The following is a 17,174-nucleotide window of genomic DNA, read 5'->3' on the forward strand; positions in this document are numbered from 1 at the left end:
CCTGCACTTTTACAGCCTTGCTTAAAAAAGGTTTGGAATTCCCCATGAACACACAACAGCTAAGGAACTTGACGAGCTTTGACCCACTGAGCAAACTAACCTTTGAACCTTCATTTTTCCTGTTCTGTGCATTTGATCGCTGTGAACCATGTATCTAAGGCCCCAGCAAAAGGCCTGATCATACTCAGAACAGCAGAGAGTCCCCAGCCTGATGCTAAGTGCCTGTTGACCGAAGGACACAAACAACTCCAGATTTGATCAGGCTGTTTCAGAACATCCTTGGATATCTTTTCCCCAGGGCTGTTCTTCCTACCTATCACCAAGTCTGTGGGCAGCACTTGCCTTGAGTTTGTCTTTGCGTACTCTGATCACAGTCCCCTTTTGTTAGGGACAGGTCCCAGGGTTCAACAGTACACCTTTTATGTCATGCTAGTGGCTTTTTTTTTTAAACGTATAATACATTTCTGTTTATGTAAATGTGATGAGGTTGTTATGTGATGCTGTTGTGTGAGGTTGATGTTCTGTAAGGCTGTTCTGTGAGGTTGTTCTATAAGACTGTGTGAGGTTGCTATTTGATGCTGTTCTATAAGACTGTTGTGTGAGCTTGTTGTATGAGGTTGTTCTGAGGGTCTGTTCTGTGAGGTTGTTGTATGAGGTTGTTCTATGAGACTGTGATGTTGTTGTATGAGGTTGTTCTGAGGGTCTGTTCTGTGAGGTTGTTGTATGAGGTTGTTCTATGAGACTGTGATGTTGTTGTATGAGGTTGTTCTGAGGGTCTGTTCTGTGAGGTTGTTGTTTGACGCTGTTCTATAAGACTGCTGTGTGAGGTTGTTGTATGAGGTTGTTCTATAAGACTATTGTGTGAGGTTGTAGGTATGAGGTTGTTCTGAGGGTCTGTCCCTTTCACTTGACTTTGTGCATCTCAGCAAAATTGTGGCAGCCAGCTGTGAAAAGGCATTCTTAAATATTAAGGAGCGTTTAGCTTGGAAATAGTGGGGTCTTAAGGGTTAGGCCACGCTGTCTGTTTACACTAAGGCCAGATGCTGGACGTGGCCTCCAAACAAGAGACCTTGTTTGCCATCCCTCACTCTGTCTCTGTCCCTCACTCTGTCTCTGTCTCACTCTGTCTCTGTCTCACTCTGTCTCTGTCTCACTCTGTCTCTCACTCTGTCTTTGTCTCACTCTGTCTCTCACTCTGTCTCTGTCCCTCACTCTGTCTCTGTCTCACTCTGTCTCTGTCCCTCACTCTGTCTCTGTCCCTCACTCTGTCTCTGTCCCTCACTCTGTCTCTCTCACTCTGTCTCTGTCTCACTCTGTCTCTGTCCCTCACTCTGTCTCTGTCTCACTCTGTCTCTGTCCCTCACTCTGTCTCTGTCTCACTCTGTCTCTGTCTCACTCTGTCTCTCACTCTCTCTCTGTCTCTACTGTTTTAATCCTTCTTCCTTCTCTCACTTCTTTTCAGCCTGTTCAGCCTTCCTCCTCCTCCTCCTCACCCATGCCCTTTCTCTCGCTTTCTGTGAAAACCTTGTGCTTTTAACAGAAGTCGATAATAAAGCTCGGTTCCCTGGGGTTTGCAGTACGTACCATCTTCAACGAAAGCCCTGCGCACTTCCCAAGGGCTTTCTGCTCACAGCGAAAAACATATTTAGAAATCATCTCATATCAATGCACACACAAAAAACCAAAGATTTTAGAAGAGAGAAGTCCGAGTAATGCTCGGGCCTCTTGTGTGTCTTTTGAGGTTTAATTATTCTGTCACTAAGAAGGAGTCCTGTGTTGGGGGGGGGGGTGCGCGTCACTCCTAGCGGTCAACCTCTCGCGTCACGTCAGAGCTGCACAGACATGCGAATGCTCCTCGTTATCTCCTCGTTAGCATCAGTGTGTACAGGAAAGTTCAGTGTGAGTTCTGCAAGTGCACACTGTGGCCTGAAATACATCCGCCTGTTAAAACCAGAATGCCGCCGTCGCGCTTGCAATCGGTGTGGAAACTTGCGCTGGTGAGCTACTTCTGCTCCTGGGATACTCGGGGGGGGCTTTGTTCGGCGTGCTGCGGGAATGCCAGCGTCAGCCAGCCTGGCTACTAGCTAATTGCCACCTGCCTCGCGTCAACGCGCCGGCGCTAAGTCCGCGCCCTCGAGCTTGGCGGGAGCACATCCTGCTCCTCCTCCAGCATTCCGAGAAGTGTGACCAGGAAAATCCAGAGCGGCGGGGGTGGGGGTGCTGTCGGAGCTGTCGGAGGTGGCGAGGTGGCGTGGTATGAGCAGGTGCTGTCAGCCCTGTGGCAGCCTGGGTATCCATCTGCAGACTCCCACATGCATCAGGCTGCTTCGCTGTTCTCTTGCTCTCTGTGTCTCTCACTCTTTGTGTGTGTGTCTCTCTCTCTCTCTCTCTCTCTCTCTCTCTCTCTCTCTCTGTGTGTGTGTGTGACTGCTGCTGTACCTTTCAGCTGGGTCTTTGCTCTGATGGTCAGAGCACATGTTTGCCACCTGCCAGACCTGGCAGACCTCCTCCGGAGCCAGATACACTCACTCCTCTCTGTCCTTCGCCCGTCTCTTTTTCTTTCTGTCTCTTTTCCTCCCCCTTTCTTTTCTCTCTCCCCAAGTGTAAAACATTCTAAAAGAAGATCAGCTCAGGTCGACCCCCTTGTAATCCACCCCTGACCTCTAACTCCCCGCCTCCCAAACCAAAGCGCAGGTGGCTGTAATTAATATGAAGTTCAGAGTCTCTGGCTGAGGACGGCTTCTCCAGCTGTTTGTGGTGCATACTAAGATCCTGCAGTCGGCTGGGTGGACGCAGAGTTGACCGGGACATTCCTGGTATTTAAGAGATGATGCTGTTTCAGTTCTCTGCAGCCTTATTCATGTAAACATTTTTTTCTAAACTGTCTCCTTCCTTGTCCCTGCTGTTTTTCCTCCTGTTTGTGTCTGGACTGAAAGACCTCGGGGCTAGCGAATATCCCCTCCGGCGAGCCTGTCGGTGTTGGCGCAGATTATCGTGACGCGCTCCGGAGACGCGAGTCACCGCTGCCGGCTGCCGGCGAGTCGTTCGCGGACCTCCCACGCCCCCGACCCCCCACTCCAGGAGGCTTTGCCGCTTTACATTACACCGTTGTCATGTTCTTGTTGCGGCATGTCAAAGAACCGAGGCCCAGTTTTGCCTGGAGGACGTGGGAGTGAGGGAGGCTGGCCGCGGGGTGCCCTGTGTTCCCTGGCCTGGAGCAGAGCTGCTTGACCATAACCGTCTCAGCGAGGAGCTCTGGCTGGACACAAGGCCCACTGGGTTTGCCTCACACCTCCACTGGCCACCGAGAGTCCTCCGCGCCATTTTTAAAACCTCTAATTATGTGGCAGGCAGGCCGGCCCGGACCAATCGCAGATGTTTAAGCCCGCTTTGTCTGCCCTTTCTCTCGGCTCTGCGTGCCAGTTCTCCTGACCTGACGCTGGGCTAATTTTTCACGGACACTGCAGGTGCCAGGGAAGTCTTACAGGGTCTTACAGCTGGGTTCATTCTTCCTTCTCGGTCCCGGAGGTTAGCCAGGAAGTAAGATGAACGTGAACACTTATGCTACTCAGTCTCGCTGAAGCAGTGCACGTGCGGAGTCACGAACCCTCCGCGATTTGCTCTCTCCGGCTACAGTGCGAACATGGGCACGCCCCTGCGCTCGTCGCTGGAGATGAGAAGAGGTGGTCACGGGTATCATTTTCCGACCTCCCGGTTAACTCTGCCCACGTGTTCATGATTCCCCATCATATCTTTGACTAAGGGGGCGGGGCTTGCCCCACCGAGGGCCGATGCCGCTGTCACGCAACGGCGGCGTGTTTAAGGCGGACAGAGCCGTTCAGACCTCTGCCCCATGGGCGTGTTACTGCCACATTGGGCGGGACGGGGAGGCCGGCTTTGATAAGCTGGCCCTGCGAAAGCCGTCAAAAATACGCCGGGCCCTCTGGGAGAGCACGCGGGAGCTGATGGGGCTGCAAGACCCGCATTGCGCTTAGCATTTAGCGGCCGTGCTCCTGAATGCTAACGGCGTCGCTAACGATCATGCACCGAGCTACCGCCGCACTGCGCAAGCCGGAACCCTCCTAGGCGACGGCGTTGCCGCGTTGACAGTCAGATGGCACCTCCTCTCTGGTCTCGTAGCGAACAAGGGCATTGTGTGTCAGCTCCACTCAAGCCTGGAATCCCTAATGCTGACTTACAGACAAAATGGCTTCATTTTTAATCTCTACACTAACGTCTTCAGCACCTTGCTGGGGGAGGATTCGTCATCCCCTGCATGCATGTTAATACTGGAGGGCAAGAATGTCCCCCGTGGGTTTGTTACACACTCAGACAATGAAGCTGATTACAGCAGACAGGCAGGTGAGCGCAGCATATGTCGTGGCAAGATTAAAGGAAACATGGGGACAGTGTATGGCCCGGAAAACCAGCCCCATTACCATGCTATTAGAATGGAGGCTTGTGTTCTTTGCTTTTCTTTGGTTTTGTCTTTTTTTTTTCTTTCCACGTAGGGCATTTAGTTCTTTTTCCGAATGGTTTTGACCCGAGACTGATGGCTCTATTATTCTGCTATGACTGTGAACGTAGTCATTTTCTTGGGTTATGCTTGGATACTCGAGCTCCTGACAGCGTGTCCTGTCAGTAATCATCACCGCTGACTGACAAACACACACACACACCCACACACCACATACACGGCCTCAGCAGGACCTTAAGATGTGGCCTGGCTTCAGAGACCCTCTGTCAGGCCTGCAGGGAAAAATATAATTATCGCGTGCATTTAGACTGGAAGCAGAAGCTTCCTGCTAAATTAAATGACATTAAATGACAAACATATGCTGTTGTTTTTCTCACCTGGAGTGCAGCGGCGTCTCTCTTTTATTTAGCTCCGGTCTAAGGTGTGCAGGTTGCCTGGAGGCGCTCAGTGCATCTCAGCTCCAGGCCAATCAGAGCCCTGCTCCCCCTCCCCCCCCCACACACACACAGTTCCTTTTACGCTCACAATGAGGATTTATTGGATTTTTTTCCAGGACTGAAAGTCCTTGTTAGGGCTGTGAGGAGTGGCTGGCTTGGAACTGGTCATGTTGCCTTGGACAAAATTGATAAGCGGTATATATCTAGGAAGCAGAGCTCGGTCAGTGGCACAATACTGGGGGCAAGGTGTGTCATATGGCAGCCTCATGTTTGCTTACTGCCCTCCGGATGCGTGGTTAGACTTTCGGAGAAAAGCGTTACTACTGGAGAAGGCAATCTCCAAAGACCCTGGCTCCAGCCCTGCTGAGCATGTCCGCTGTTGTCTCGTCTCTACATTTCTCTTACGTGTCTCTCTTTCTCAGTGCTTTTCGGGCAGTTTCTCTTCTTTCAAACCACCCCCAGCGACGTGGTGGACATCTATGACGGGCCGTCTTCAGAGTCCCCCCTCCTGACGTCCATCTATGGCTGGCACTCGGGTAAGCAGCCCAGCGTTACCTACACGGGGGGTCAGACAGCGCAGGACATGGCCGAGCTGAGCAGGCTCCCCACGGTGCCTGGCTTCTCCATCCCTGGCTCCTGCCCTGTCCCGGCTGGCGCCCGCGCTGTGCTTTTTCTTGTCTTACTAGTGTAATAATAATTGGTGTCTCCTGTGTTATACTTGTTTTCAACCCTTGCTGCTTTTCTCGCCAACCTCATCATCTGCTCTACCCTTCTCGTGGGTTGCTAAGGAGAACCATTGCCCCTGAGCTCCGGCAATGAAATCACCATCAAATTTACAACAGAGGGGCCAAACACTGCCAAAGGTTTCCATTTTGTCTATCAAGGTAAATCTTTTAATATTCTGTTTTTCTTTTAATTTTCTTTCTGCCTCATAGAGCATGTAGGTGTTCCAAATGGTTGGCTAAACAGAGAATATTTTTAAACATTATTTTTATTATTAGTATTAGTAGTATTAGTTGTAGTAATAGTAGTATTGTTGTTGTTGTTGTTGTTGTTGTTTTTGTTTGTTTTCCTAGCTGTGCCTAGGACAAGCGCATCCCAGTGCAGCTCCGTGCCGGAGCCGCGGTTTGGGAAGCGAATGGGCAGCGACTTTGGGCTCAGTGCGGTGGTCCTCTTCGAGTGTAACCCGGGCTACACCCTACACGGCACCAGCGCCATCAGGTGCGAGGCTGTGCCCAACAGCCTGGCCCAGTGGAACGGCACCGTGCCTACATGTACCGGTGCGTATGGCATTCTTTATGCTCGTCATCGTCACCTGCTGGCGGGGATGATGTCCAACTTGGGAGAGAAGGCAGACAATGCAGGAGAGAGCAGGAGAGATTTTATAAAAATGACATAAATAGGGAAAAATAATCAATCACAATTTCATGATTTAATGATCACAGGGCTGTTTGCAAAGTACTGGGAACCCCATGAAATGTGATTTTTAGTCACATATATATCAGAGGATCTGGGGGGCGGGGGGGGAGTATCCTGACTGACGAAGCTGCTCTCTCCAGCAATGCAGGAGAGATAGAAGTGCAGTTTGATAGAAATGCTCCCATCTCCCGTGGGAACGTCCTCCGGAGCACAGAGCGATGCTCCGGTTCTCACCAGCCACCCAAAATGTGCCTGGCACAAACTGTAAGCTCAAGCATACAGTTTTTTGGTTTTTTTTATATTTCATATTAATTTCCGCAGATTTTCCCATCCAGTTTAAGATCTAGATTATAAATAATGCTCAAGTCTTTGCTCATTTGTAAATTCCGACTTGAGATCGAGCAGATAATCCTGCGTTGGGTTTTTGTCTGTCCCCGTGCGTGTGGACAGTGTTCATGACATCTCTCTCCTTCAACACCACCTGCAGTCTTATGCCATTCTCCCCAGAGTGCACAACCTCACTGAGTCATCAGGCTCCAGAGTGGTATGTTTACTATTACGTGCCCCCCCCCAACCCTGTGTGTGCGGGTGGGGTTGCTATTGGAAACCAAACCACGTATTTTTCCTTCTGCATCGTAGCCTTCTCACAAGTGTAGGGAGCTGCGTTATATAATGCATCAGTGTGCTCAGTAGCGCCAGACCAGACCATGGGAGCACAATAGCGTCGAGCTCGGCCATTGTTACGTTACCGGCATGCTAATCAGACACGATGGCTAATTAGACATGCCGGGTTTTATTAACATCCATATCGGGTCATCTCTTGCAGGCGTAATTGTTGGTTAGGGTTCGCTGTTCACAAACAGGTGTGTTGACCTGTTTGCAGGAGCGGCGTTTGAGCCCAGAGATCAGCGCTGTCTGCAGGAGACCGTTCTCTGTTCCAAGGGCTCGCTCATGAGTCTGGGGGAGGGCTGGTAGCTAATGGTGAGGTTAAAGTGGCTGGAGATGTCTCTGATTGCAGCTGGCCAGGCAGGGTACGCACACACTGCACCTGTGGTATGTACATTTGCTCGGAATTGCGCCGGGCCAAAATGCACCCTGCGCTCTTTTAAATCGTTAAAAACAAAAAAGGGGGAGAAAAACGATGGGATGCTCGGTGCTGGCGAACTGTCGGACGCAGTCATCCTCTATGGTCCCAATACAGTGTCCAGGACCGTAGGGGGCCAGGCGAAGCGAAGCGCGCGGCTGTGGCCAATCTGTCCTTGCGACAGTACGCGCCCCGAGAGCCCCATCTCCGACAGCCAGCTCTGCCTAAGGCAGGCGACCCGGCAGGCAACCTGGGGGAGATGGGTCAAAGCGACCGGTTTGGATTCGTTAAAATGACCCACCCGGTGCTCTCAGACATTCAGCCGAGGTCTCGCCCCCTTCTCTTTCACGCCATGCACACCCCCCACACACATCTGCATGCTCTAAATGTTCAGCCGGAGCCGCAGGAAAAGAATCTCTTACCCACCGTGCTTTGCTGCTTCGCCGACGTACGCAATTATGTTAATGATTACAGTATTTGCAGTTTGTTTATTGTGCTTTTTGTCAATATTTATGCCAAGCTGCACCATAATTGGTAGCTGCACTAGACGAGCAATTTGCCATAAAATACAGTAATTTGATACAGATTGCTGTGCGCATCTTGCCAGGGTAACGGTTATATGGGATTTAAAACGTTATGCGGTTATTCGGAAGCAGATGTGTTTGCTCTTGACTGGAGAAAGCCGCACTCCCATTCCTGCCCCCTTTTTCCTAGCTGGCCTCACTTATCACGGTTAGGCTCTGGTTAATAGCGGAGTTCAGGCTGTCGGGTTAAAACTTAGTGCTGGATTATATAGTAGGTTTTAAGGACATGTCTGCTGGCTCAGTGACAAATTTTTTTTTATTTTATTTATTTATTTTTTTTTGCCAGACATGAAATGATGTGCTTTGAGATGTTGATGACATAATGCATGTGTGATTTAGGCCAAGATGCAGTTTTCACCAAAACCTGATGACCTTGATCTCCAGTGACATGAGAGTCTCACCAAGTTATGTTTCAGCAGTTACTCATGAATAAACGTGAGCAGAAGGTCCATGCGATAGGTATTTAGTGTAATAAGAATGCAGAATGGTTTCAGTTCTGAAAGTTGCAATACTGCTGGAATACAGTTGGAAAACTGCAAGAAATTGAAGCAGGAAGCAAAACAAGTGCAAGAACAAGGCTGAGGAAGCTGAAAATGACCAGACTCCAGGGTGCTGGATGCAGGGCAGAAGCAACAGAGACAGATGGAGCCCAAGATTGGCTCTGTGTGTGAGAGAGTGTGTGGGAGTGTGTGGGAGAGTGGGAATATATGGGAGTGTGTGGGAGAGTGGGTGTGTACGGGAGTGTACGGGAGTGTACGGGTGTGTACGGGAGTGTGCGGGAGTGTGTGGGAGTGTGTGGGAGAGTACGGGAGTGTACGGGTGTGTATGGGAGTGTATGGGTGGGGTGTGTGTGGGAGTGTATGGGTGTGTAGAAGAGTGCATACGGCTTCCCTCTGGAACTTTTATCCGAGGTCGGTTCCAGGAAGCGCCTGGCTTCTGCCTCCAGCGATGCTCTAGACGGCGCTCCGCAGGGCATGAGCACAGTAGCGTACGTCCGACTCTACAAACCTCCCCTGACCCTGGTGGTGTGTGCTAGTCTAAAGTGTTTTCCAGTTCATTTAAAAAACAAACAAACATAAAAGTTCCGTAATTCCGTAACGCTAATAAGCATCAGAGGCAAAGCCTCTCTCTTCCCTGTAGATAAGACGTGTATGGCATCTGTTGGATTCTACAACCCACCATTGTGCTGTTGGATGCTGTTATCAATAATTAAGGTTTCGTGTGATTCAATTTCAAAGTAGTCTGATACTTTAGAAAATAGATTTAGTGTGACTGTATCTCTGCTCAGTGCTTAGCTCATCACCCTGTAACGTATGAACAGCTGGAAGGCTAGTTAACAGGATTTTGATGCGACACCTTCGCCGTGCAGCGCCGCTGCTTTCGGGAGGTGTCGGACTGTTTTGACTAATGATCCATTTAGTGTGGAGAATATTGCTGCCTCGAGGCGATCAATACTGTTTTATACTCCAGGTTTTTGTTGTTGTTGTCTTTGAGAAAGAGATCTTTCTGGAACCTTACAACACATGTACATCTTTCTTCCTGCTTATGCAGCAATTTTTAAAGGTTGCTGTATCATCACCCCTGACCCCTCACCCCATCCCCAGATATACCCAGATATAGTTTTTGCACTCCCTGATTTTCTTGTTTTGACTCTGCTCTCTGCTCTTGATCTTTGACATGTCAGGTGTGTGTTTGTGTGTGCGCGTGTGTGTGTGCGCGTGTGTGTGTCTCAGTTCCTTGCGGAGGTATCCTCACCGCACGACGAGGGACCATTCTCTCTCCAGGTTACCCTGAACCCTACGACAACCATCTGAACTGCGTTTGGAAGGTCTTTGTGCCAGAGGGGGCTGGAATTCAGGTAAAATCCAAACCTTGAATTCCTCTCTTCTGTCTTTATTTTTTTGAGTTCTTACTGAAAAAAAAAAAAGAAATGTGTTTCTGGATGCATGAAAGCTACAGGGAGTGTGCATACAGCTTCTTTCCAGAACTATTGGATTTCTGAATAATTAATTTTGTATTTATTATGGTTTTGCAGTTTGCAGTATGAGGCGTGTATCCCTCTAGGTAACCCATAACCTGCTTCCAAAAGCACTTGGCTATACCAGGTGTATAGAACGTTGGTGACCTGCGTGGAAGTCCTGCAGTTCTCAGCACCAAACTCCATCACACTCAAACAAGCCAGCAGCCTTGTTGAAAGCGCTCCGTGTTTCCCTGTTCGCGCGGCTTCTTCAGGTTGTGGAATTGTTCTCCCTTGTGCGTCTAGATCACTGTTGTGACTTTCTCCACCGAGCACAACTGGGACTCCCTGGACTTCTACGACGGCGTGGACGGCAACGCTCCGCGCCTCGGAAGCTATTCCGGTAAGATCCTGCGGCCTCCTCCATTCCCCCACACAAAAGTCACGTTCCGATACGATGAAAGATGGAACGTTCCGAACAAAGGAGTTTCTCTGCCGCCCACCCTAGCTGCGGAGCTCGGATTGATTTTGTGCCCACAGCAGGGCCGGAGGGCGCGCCTCGCCAAGCCTACGTATATTGAGCTGTGTCACAGGTGCCGTGTTCCTCTGCGCGAGCCAGCTTTGGTAAAATTCCTTTTTCACAGACACTTGCCAAGGAAAGATGAACTGCATTCAGTCTTGGTCCATTTTTCCCCCTTCCCCACTTCTTTCTCCCCTATGCCATATGCTGCTGCGCTTTCTTGCGGAGGCTGAGTTTATCGCCCAGAGCCCATCAAACCAGCGCCACGCACGGATGGCTTTGGAAGCAGCCGGGACGAAACGGGAGCGAGCCCTGAGAGTGGAAGTGATCCGCCTGACACCCACCCCTCCTCTGACCACGGAGCGACGCGAAGAAGGCCTCCCCAACCGGAAGATGGATTTTAAATCATTTGCTGCCGCGTACAAACACACGTGCAGATATGAGGTGCACGCGCTGGAGAAAAAAAAACATGGAACAAAATATATTTGCGGTGACCTTAGCAGATGACGTCCCTCTCAGATGGAGCATTAACCATTTCTGACAGGCTGATGTTTGATCTGCTCAGCCAGCAAATGAAGGATTAAAGGAGCACATGGAGTAAGGGCACACCGCACGGGGTGACTGAACGTCCCGCCACCCAAATATTATTTAAAGGCAGCTGCCTTGGCAGGACGGGGGCCACGAGGCGGTGCTTCTCAATCTCAAGATATATGTGACCCCCTCCCCCTAAACCTCCCACCCAGCACAAACCCTCTGCTGTCTCCACCGCCACGATGACCTCTGAGGCTGTTTGTTCTCAAGGGTTTTAGCACCTTCACCAGTACACTGTCATCCATCGTTGGCCAGACAGAACGGCTCATGGCTCTCTGGACGGACTGGTGGCAGGACAGCGACCGCAACCGTCGGGCTTCGTTTCCCACTGGCAGGCGTGTGGGTGGGGCGGCCTCTCAAGCCTTTCACTGCCCACCTGCTCCAAACTCCGCCAGGGTTGCGCCAAGCGCGTCAGCCTGACCCGCATCCCACTAATGCAGCTTGTTCTGTTTTTTCCACTTGACCCCCAGGGACCACCATTCCTCCTCTGCTGAACAGCACGTCCAACAACCTGTACCTCACCTTCCAGACCGACATGAGCGTGTCTGGCGCCGGATTCCACCTGGAGTATGCAGGTAAAGGCCGGGGCCCGTGGCCCACTGTGTTCTTCCTGCTCCCCTCACATCTCATGTCTCTGCTCTGGGGAGAGAGCCCTCCTTACGGCCAGTGCCGGTGCCTTACTAGAGCAGGGCCCGCTTTGCCGCGAGGCTACAGAGCGTTAATTGCTGACAAATAAAGACCTTCTCTGTGTCTCAAGCAATAGGTTTGGACTCCTGCCCGGAGCCGCAGCCTCCCAGCAACGGTGTCCGGGTCGGAGAGCGTTACATCGTCGGAGACGTGGTTTCCTTCCAGTGTGAACAAGGTTACACTCTGAAGGTGGGTGGAGCCAAGGGCCCTTGACACGCTGCTGCTAGCTCATCTCCATCAGCCACTGACGCCAGGGAGCAGGTGCTCTTTCCTGGGGCCTGATTGGCTGCGCCCTGGTAACGTGTGGCCTGTCGTGTAGCCTGCAAAACTGGCCGGGCATCAGCAGCCTGAATGATGAGGTTAAATAAAACACCGGCGGGACCCAATTTGCCTCTCGCTGTCGCACCCGCCGTCCCATTGAATCTTTCATTAAACAGTTGTTCGGCGAGCTCAGGCTTCTCTGAGACCCGCTGGGCACTGCGCGACGCGCATGAAAATGATCTTCCTAACTCCTTCCAGAATAATCTTCACCGGCATCTTCCCTTTCCGTTGTCTCGCAGGGTAGCCCACATATAACCTGCATGCCAGGACCTGTCAGAAGATGGAACCACCCGCCACCTCTCTGTCTAGGTATGTTAGAATTCCCATTCACTTCTTTATTGGGTCCTTTCAACCGCAGTCTCCGCTATAGTGTTCTCAGTGTCTCACTGTGGTATAGCACTACAATGTTAGGCTGTTTCTGACAACAATACAATCTGGCGATTTGATTTGATATTTGTTTTCAGCGCAGTTATTCCAACAGTTATTCCGCAGTTATTCCTACAGTCTTCCATGGTGCTGTAGTATCCAGGAGATTGTAACGGGCTTTCCTGTAGGCTAGGAATCTTGAACATAAGGCGTCCCACGCGGACAGTGGTTTGAACGCAGTTTTCATCAGCCTTACACGGCTGTTTATGTGGTCAAGGAATGCCGTGAGGTGTGCTTCCCACGTGCACATGGACTGAACAAGCCCAGAATGGGAGGCAGAAAGCAGGCCCCCATTGGAGCAGTCCTCCAGAGAAGGACGGCGCATTCGCCGTTGTCCTTAGCTCTTTGGCTTCTCCCTGCAGCTGAGTGCGGAGGCTCCCTGGCCGACCTGGAGGGCGTCATTCTGAGCCCGGGCTTTCCTGGGAACTACCCTAGTGGGCTGGACTGCACCTGGACAGTTCAACTCCCCGTTGGCTTCGGTCTGTGTCTTCAGAGCTTGGATCACTCCCTCTATGTATTGTTCCCTCTTTCACCCATTCTCGCTTTCCTTTTAGTGCAGTCTTTCTGTCCTCCTTTCTCACGCCCATCCTTTCATCCTTTGCTCATCTCTTTTACTATCGCTTTGATGGAGTTTATGATGTAATTTAGGCATTTAAAATGCATTTGAATTGTTAAAGCCATAACTGACATGGCCGCGCTGTTTCTCTATGAAATCCGGGCGGCCTGCGCGTCCTTTGGCCTCTGACGTCATGTGTCCGTGCTGCAGGGATCCACCTGCAGTTCCTGAACTTCTCCACGGAGGCGGTCCACGACTACCTGGAGGTGTGGAGCGGGAGCGCGGCTGCGAGCTCCGTGATCGACCGCTTCAGCGGCTCCACCGTGCCGGAGTCCTTCTTCAGCACTACTCACGAGACCAGCTTCCTGTTCCACAGCGACTACTCACAGAACAAGCCTGGCTTCCACATCACCTATGAGGGTGAGGGAGTGGGGCGGTCGCGGCCACACTGACGCCGAACTTGGGAACGCTGTCCCTAACAACGTCACCGCCTCAGCATCTGGAGTTTTATTTACTTGTTTGAGCACTTCGAGGGTTTGCACTTTGTAAACACTTCCTGCTGTGCTGCTGAACCGAACGGTTTTGTTTTCCGAGCAACGGGGTGATAATCATGTTTGCATATGCGGGGCGGCGTGCTATTGAAGGTGCGTGTAGGTACTGAGACCACACGGAGCAAACGACGGAAGGCCACGCAGCGTAAGTAGATCAGGCCGCCCTCCGCTGCCTGGTAGGCTGCTCGGAATGACGACGCTGTCAAAACAGCCAAGGCACAACTCGCGTCGCGTTGGGCACAGGTGCGCCAGCTTACTGAACAATATGTAATTAACAGAGTAAACATTAAACACGGATGAACAACAGATAAAGAACTCAGTGGCAGGAAACGCGTAAACAACTCGAGCAGGAGTGCTGTCAAAAACTAGGGCTTTAAATGAGGGAAAGTTCCGGATGCGTATGAAGCCATGACTGAAGACGGACTCTGTTTGTCCCCCTGAGATGAGGACTAGGCAATAGTACACATTTTTAATTTTCCCCACCCTCGTTGTGACTGGTAGCACCTGCTAACTTCAGCAGCACTGCAGCGTCTTCTATCCATACGTCAGGGAAATAAAGTCGTGTCCTGGTTTTAAGTCTGTTATTAGAACTCGGAGTTGTTCATCTCCACTAATATAAATGACCGGATGAGATCTGTCAGAGATATGGATTAAAGTCCTATTATAAAGGAGCAGTGAGCCCGAGTTTTAAATACACATATCAAACAGGAAGAATCTTGACCTAGTGAGGTGTATTTTGGGGGGGTGGGTCACGAGTCTGGTAATAGTGAGATTCCCTGGAGCTCTCGATTGTGGGTACCTGGCCCTGGTGTGCTTTGCTGAATCGATTGCAGTTATATTTCACAGGCGCAAGCTGTCATGTTTGTTTTTTGAGGTGTGCTCGCTGATGACTTTAACATGAGATAAAATTCCTCTCTCCCAGAAGGAAGTGGAGACTTTCGGCCCAGAAAGAAACGTTCTGTTGTTAATGGGGCCACTAACCCTGCTCTCTGATCTCTAGCCTACGAGCTCCAGAGATGCCCAGACCCAAGGCCCTTTCGCAACGGGCAGGTGGTGGGCGGCGACTTCGGAGTAGGGATGACCATTTGGTTCCAGTGCCTGCCGGGATATACGCTGCTGGGCCAGGCCTCGCTCACCTGCCTGCATGGGGTCAGCCGGAACTGGAACCACCCGGTGCCTCGCTGCGAAGGTAAACCTAAATGCTAAATGTTAGCATGTGTGACTCACGTTAACAGGGTGGCGGGGGCTGTTTAGCTGGTTGACCTATCCCCGGGACTCTGCAGCAGGTTTTTTGGAACGTGCATTTCCCTTTCTGCTTTATCTATGACTGTGCCACCATGTGTGGCTCCGATAAACAGAGTATCCGCTGCGCTCTGACCTTTAAAAACAAGGCTGAAACTTCAGTGTGTTTGTTTCAGCACCCAGCAGGCCTTTGGCAGCCTGCTAAGAGGTGAAAAGGGCTCTTGGTCACTTGGGTACCACTGGAGACTTGGCACAAGCAGCATTCTCGCCTTCCTGCTTTTTTTTGTTGTTGTTTTTCAGCACTTTGCGGGGGCAACCTGACCGCCACGGAGGGAACCATCTATTCTCCGGGTCACCCAGACGACTACCCCAACCTGAAAGACTGCGTGTGGACCATCCGGGTGGCACCGGGCAACGGGATTCGCATCAACTTCACTGTGCTCAACACGGAGCCCATCTACGACTACATCACAATCTGGTGAGCGTTCATCGGGGAGGAGGTGAGCAGTCCCGGGGGCTCCTGACGGACGCCACGAGCCGGGCCTGCGAACTTCGTGTCTGTGATGGTCCTTCCGAAACTCGGACAGAGAAAATGTTCTTCTCTTTCCGTCCCCTCTTTCTGTCCGTCAGTGGTGGTGTTACTGGGTTTTTAGGATATATAATAACCTTGCCATAAAACGTCACCACCAGCTCGCTGACATTAAATTAACAGTAACGTGTGAAGTGTTAGCATAAGCACAGCAGTCCAGGTCAGCAAAGGCACAAAGGTGTCAATACACTTGAGTTCAAGCACCAGTTGTTCTCCTAGTGGTTATGTGCTTCAAAAAAGGCTGCAGAAAACCTTCATCCTGGCCTCTGTATAAGCTGATATATATGTGTGTGTGCATCCGTGCGTGTGTGTGTGCGTATGTTTTTCAATATTATGATTGAGCTGTTCATAAGTATACATTGTAAAGTGGATTCTGTAAATCTGACCACATAATTGCCAGCGTCGTGCAGTCCAGGTCTTGTGCTTTTAATTCCCCGAGTACTTCAAGTCCTTCATACTTTACATAACAAATGGACACTGCCATTTTACGCTTTTGAGTTTGGAGGTTAGAAATATTGAACGATTTTGGTCTACATCAATGCTGTCCCTTTAAGGCTTTTTTAGCCCAGTGTAATATTTTTTTTATGTCAGGGATAAAAACACCGTCTGTGTGCACATGCGTGTCTGAGGGGACCTGGCGGTTGACTGTTTTGTCACTGTGCAGCTTTCATTAATGTACTGTAGTTTAGTGTGTGGCAGCTGTTCACAGGGCAACGCATTAGTGCTTTTTGCAAATTGAATGAAATAGATGATTGTGCTGGAAGCTGTGTTCACATGGCAACACGTCAGGCCCTGCAGACGCTCGGGCTGCCGGGGCCGCCGCGTGAGCAAAACCATTTGCTATTCGAGGTGGAAGGAAGCTCTCCATCGACACCTGTCATTACCGTCATCCGTATAAGCCCGTATAAGCACAGAGCCGGATGACAGGGATGACAGGGATGACAAGCGTCAAGGCTCCCAGGGTGGTGATCGTGGAGAGGGGGGTTTTGCGCGTTGTTCGACAGCGCCTGTCTTGGTTTAAACACGGCACTTTCCACTCTGTTCCACCATCCTCCCCAGGGATGGGCCGGACCAAGCCTCCCCACAGATCGGCCAATTCAGCGGAAGCTCATCTCAGGAGGCCGTCTCCAGCACGTCCAATCACGTCCTCATAAAGTTCCACAGTGACTTCAGCACCAGCGGGTTCTTTGTTCTCCGTTACCATGGTGAGCGCCTGCCTGCACTGTTGCACACTAGCATTCCTCTTTTGCATGGCCGTAGTTCGCTATACAGGCACGCGTATATCATATATTGTCAGGTTCATTACTTTGCTGCGACCTCTCACCCACGCAGCGGGCTGCGCTCTACAAATATGTCCACAGCTCCAGCGCCGGGTCGGCTCCACTTTCTCCGCGATTCCGCCGGGAGAGAGCAGCACTTCTGCGATTCCGCCTGTGCATTGAAATGCCCGGATGGCGTGACGCGTAGCTGCGGGGTAACAACATGGGTCTCTCTTCCGCGGGAAATTGCCGCATCCGTGTTGGCCAACATGTTCCCCCCCCCGGGAATCAAAGGTCAAATGGCACATTGCAGGTGCAGGCATAATACAGCCCATTTAACAGGCATTGGATGTCGGCCTGCCAAGTGCATGAGCGGTGAGAGTTCCGCGTAGCGCCCCAGGACTGTTATGTGGGGTTCGCGTGACAACACAAGCTGTTTTAATTTCATTATGAAGCTTAATGAAGCGTTCCAAC

At 51.0% G+C, this 17,174-nt stretch overlaps 1 protein-coding gene across 4 annotated transcripts in view; it reads left to right on the forward strand.

Moving 5' to 3' along the window:
- Nucleotides 1-17,174, forward strand: part of csmd3a (CUB and Sushi multiple domains 3a) — a 149,349-nt gene that overhangs the window by 87,183 nt on the left and 44,992 nt on the right. For 3 of the 4 annotated variants that reach the window (XR_014125183.1, XM_081720292.1, XM_035526376.2), the window contains exons 32-44: nt 5,337-5,450; nt 5,703-5,798; nt 5,991-6,194; nt 9,735-9,859; nt 10,265-10,361; nt 11,540-11,644; nt 11,827-11,945; nt 12,317-12,386; nt 12,866-12,982; nt 13,270-13,479; nt 14,611-14,799; nt 15,153-15,330; nt 16,501-16,646. Coding sequence is in view for 3 of the 4 variants with exons in the window: in XM_081720292.1 (XP_081576418.1) it covers nt 5,337-5,450; nt 5,703-5,798; nt 5,991-6,194; nt 9,735-9,859; nt 10,265-10,361; nt 11,540-11,644; nt 11,827-11,945; nt 12,317-12,386; nt 12,866-12,982; nt 13,270-13,479; nt 14,611-14,799; nt 15,153-15,330; nt 16,501-16,646 (1,770 nt within the window). In the remaining variant the exon portion in view is untranslated. The remainder of the gene's footprint in view (nt 1-5,336; nt 5,451-5,702; nt 5,799-5,990; nt 6,195-9,734; nt 9,860-10,264; nt 10,362-11,539; nt 11,645-11,826; nt 11,946-12,316; nt 12,387-12,865; nt 12,983-13,269; nt 13,480-14,610; nt 14,800-15,152; nt 15,331-16,500; nt 16,647-17,174) is intronic. The other variant, XM_081720293.1, reaches the window with a different exon arrangement.

Source organism: Electrophorus electricus, chromosome 1 (genome assembly GCF_041902795.1).
Source record: "Electrophorus electricus isolate QZ-2024a chromosome 1, ASM4190279v1, whole genome shotgun sequence".
Taxonomy (NCBI): domain Eukaryota; kingdom Metazoa; phylum Chordata; class Actinopteri; order Gymnotiformes; family Gymnotidae; genus Electrophorus; species Electrophorus electricus.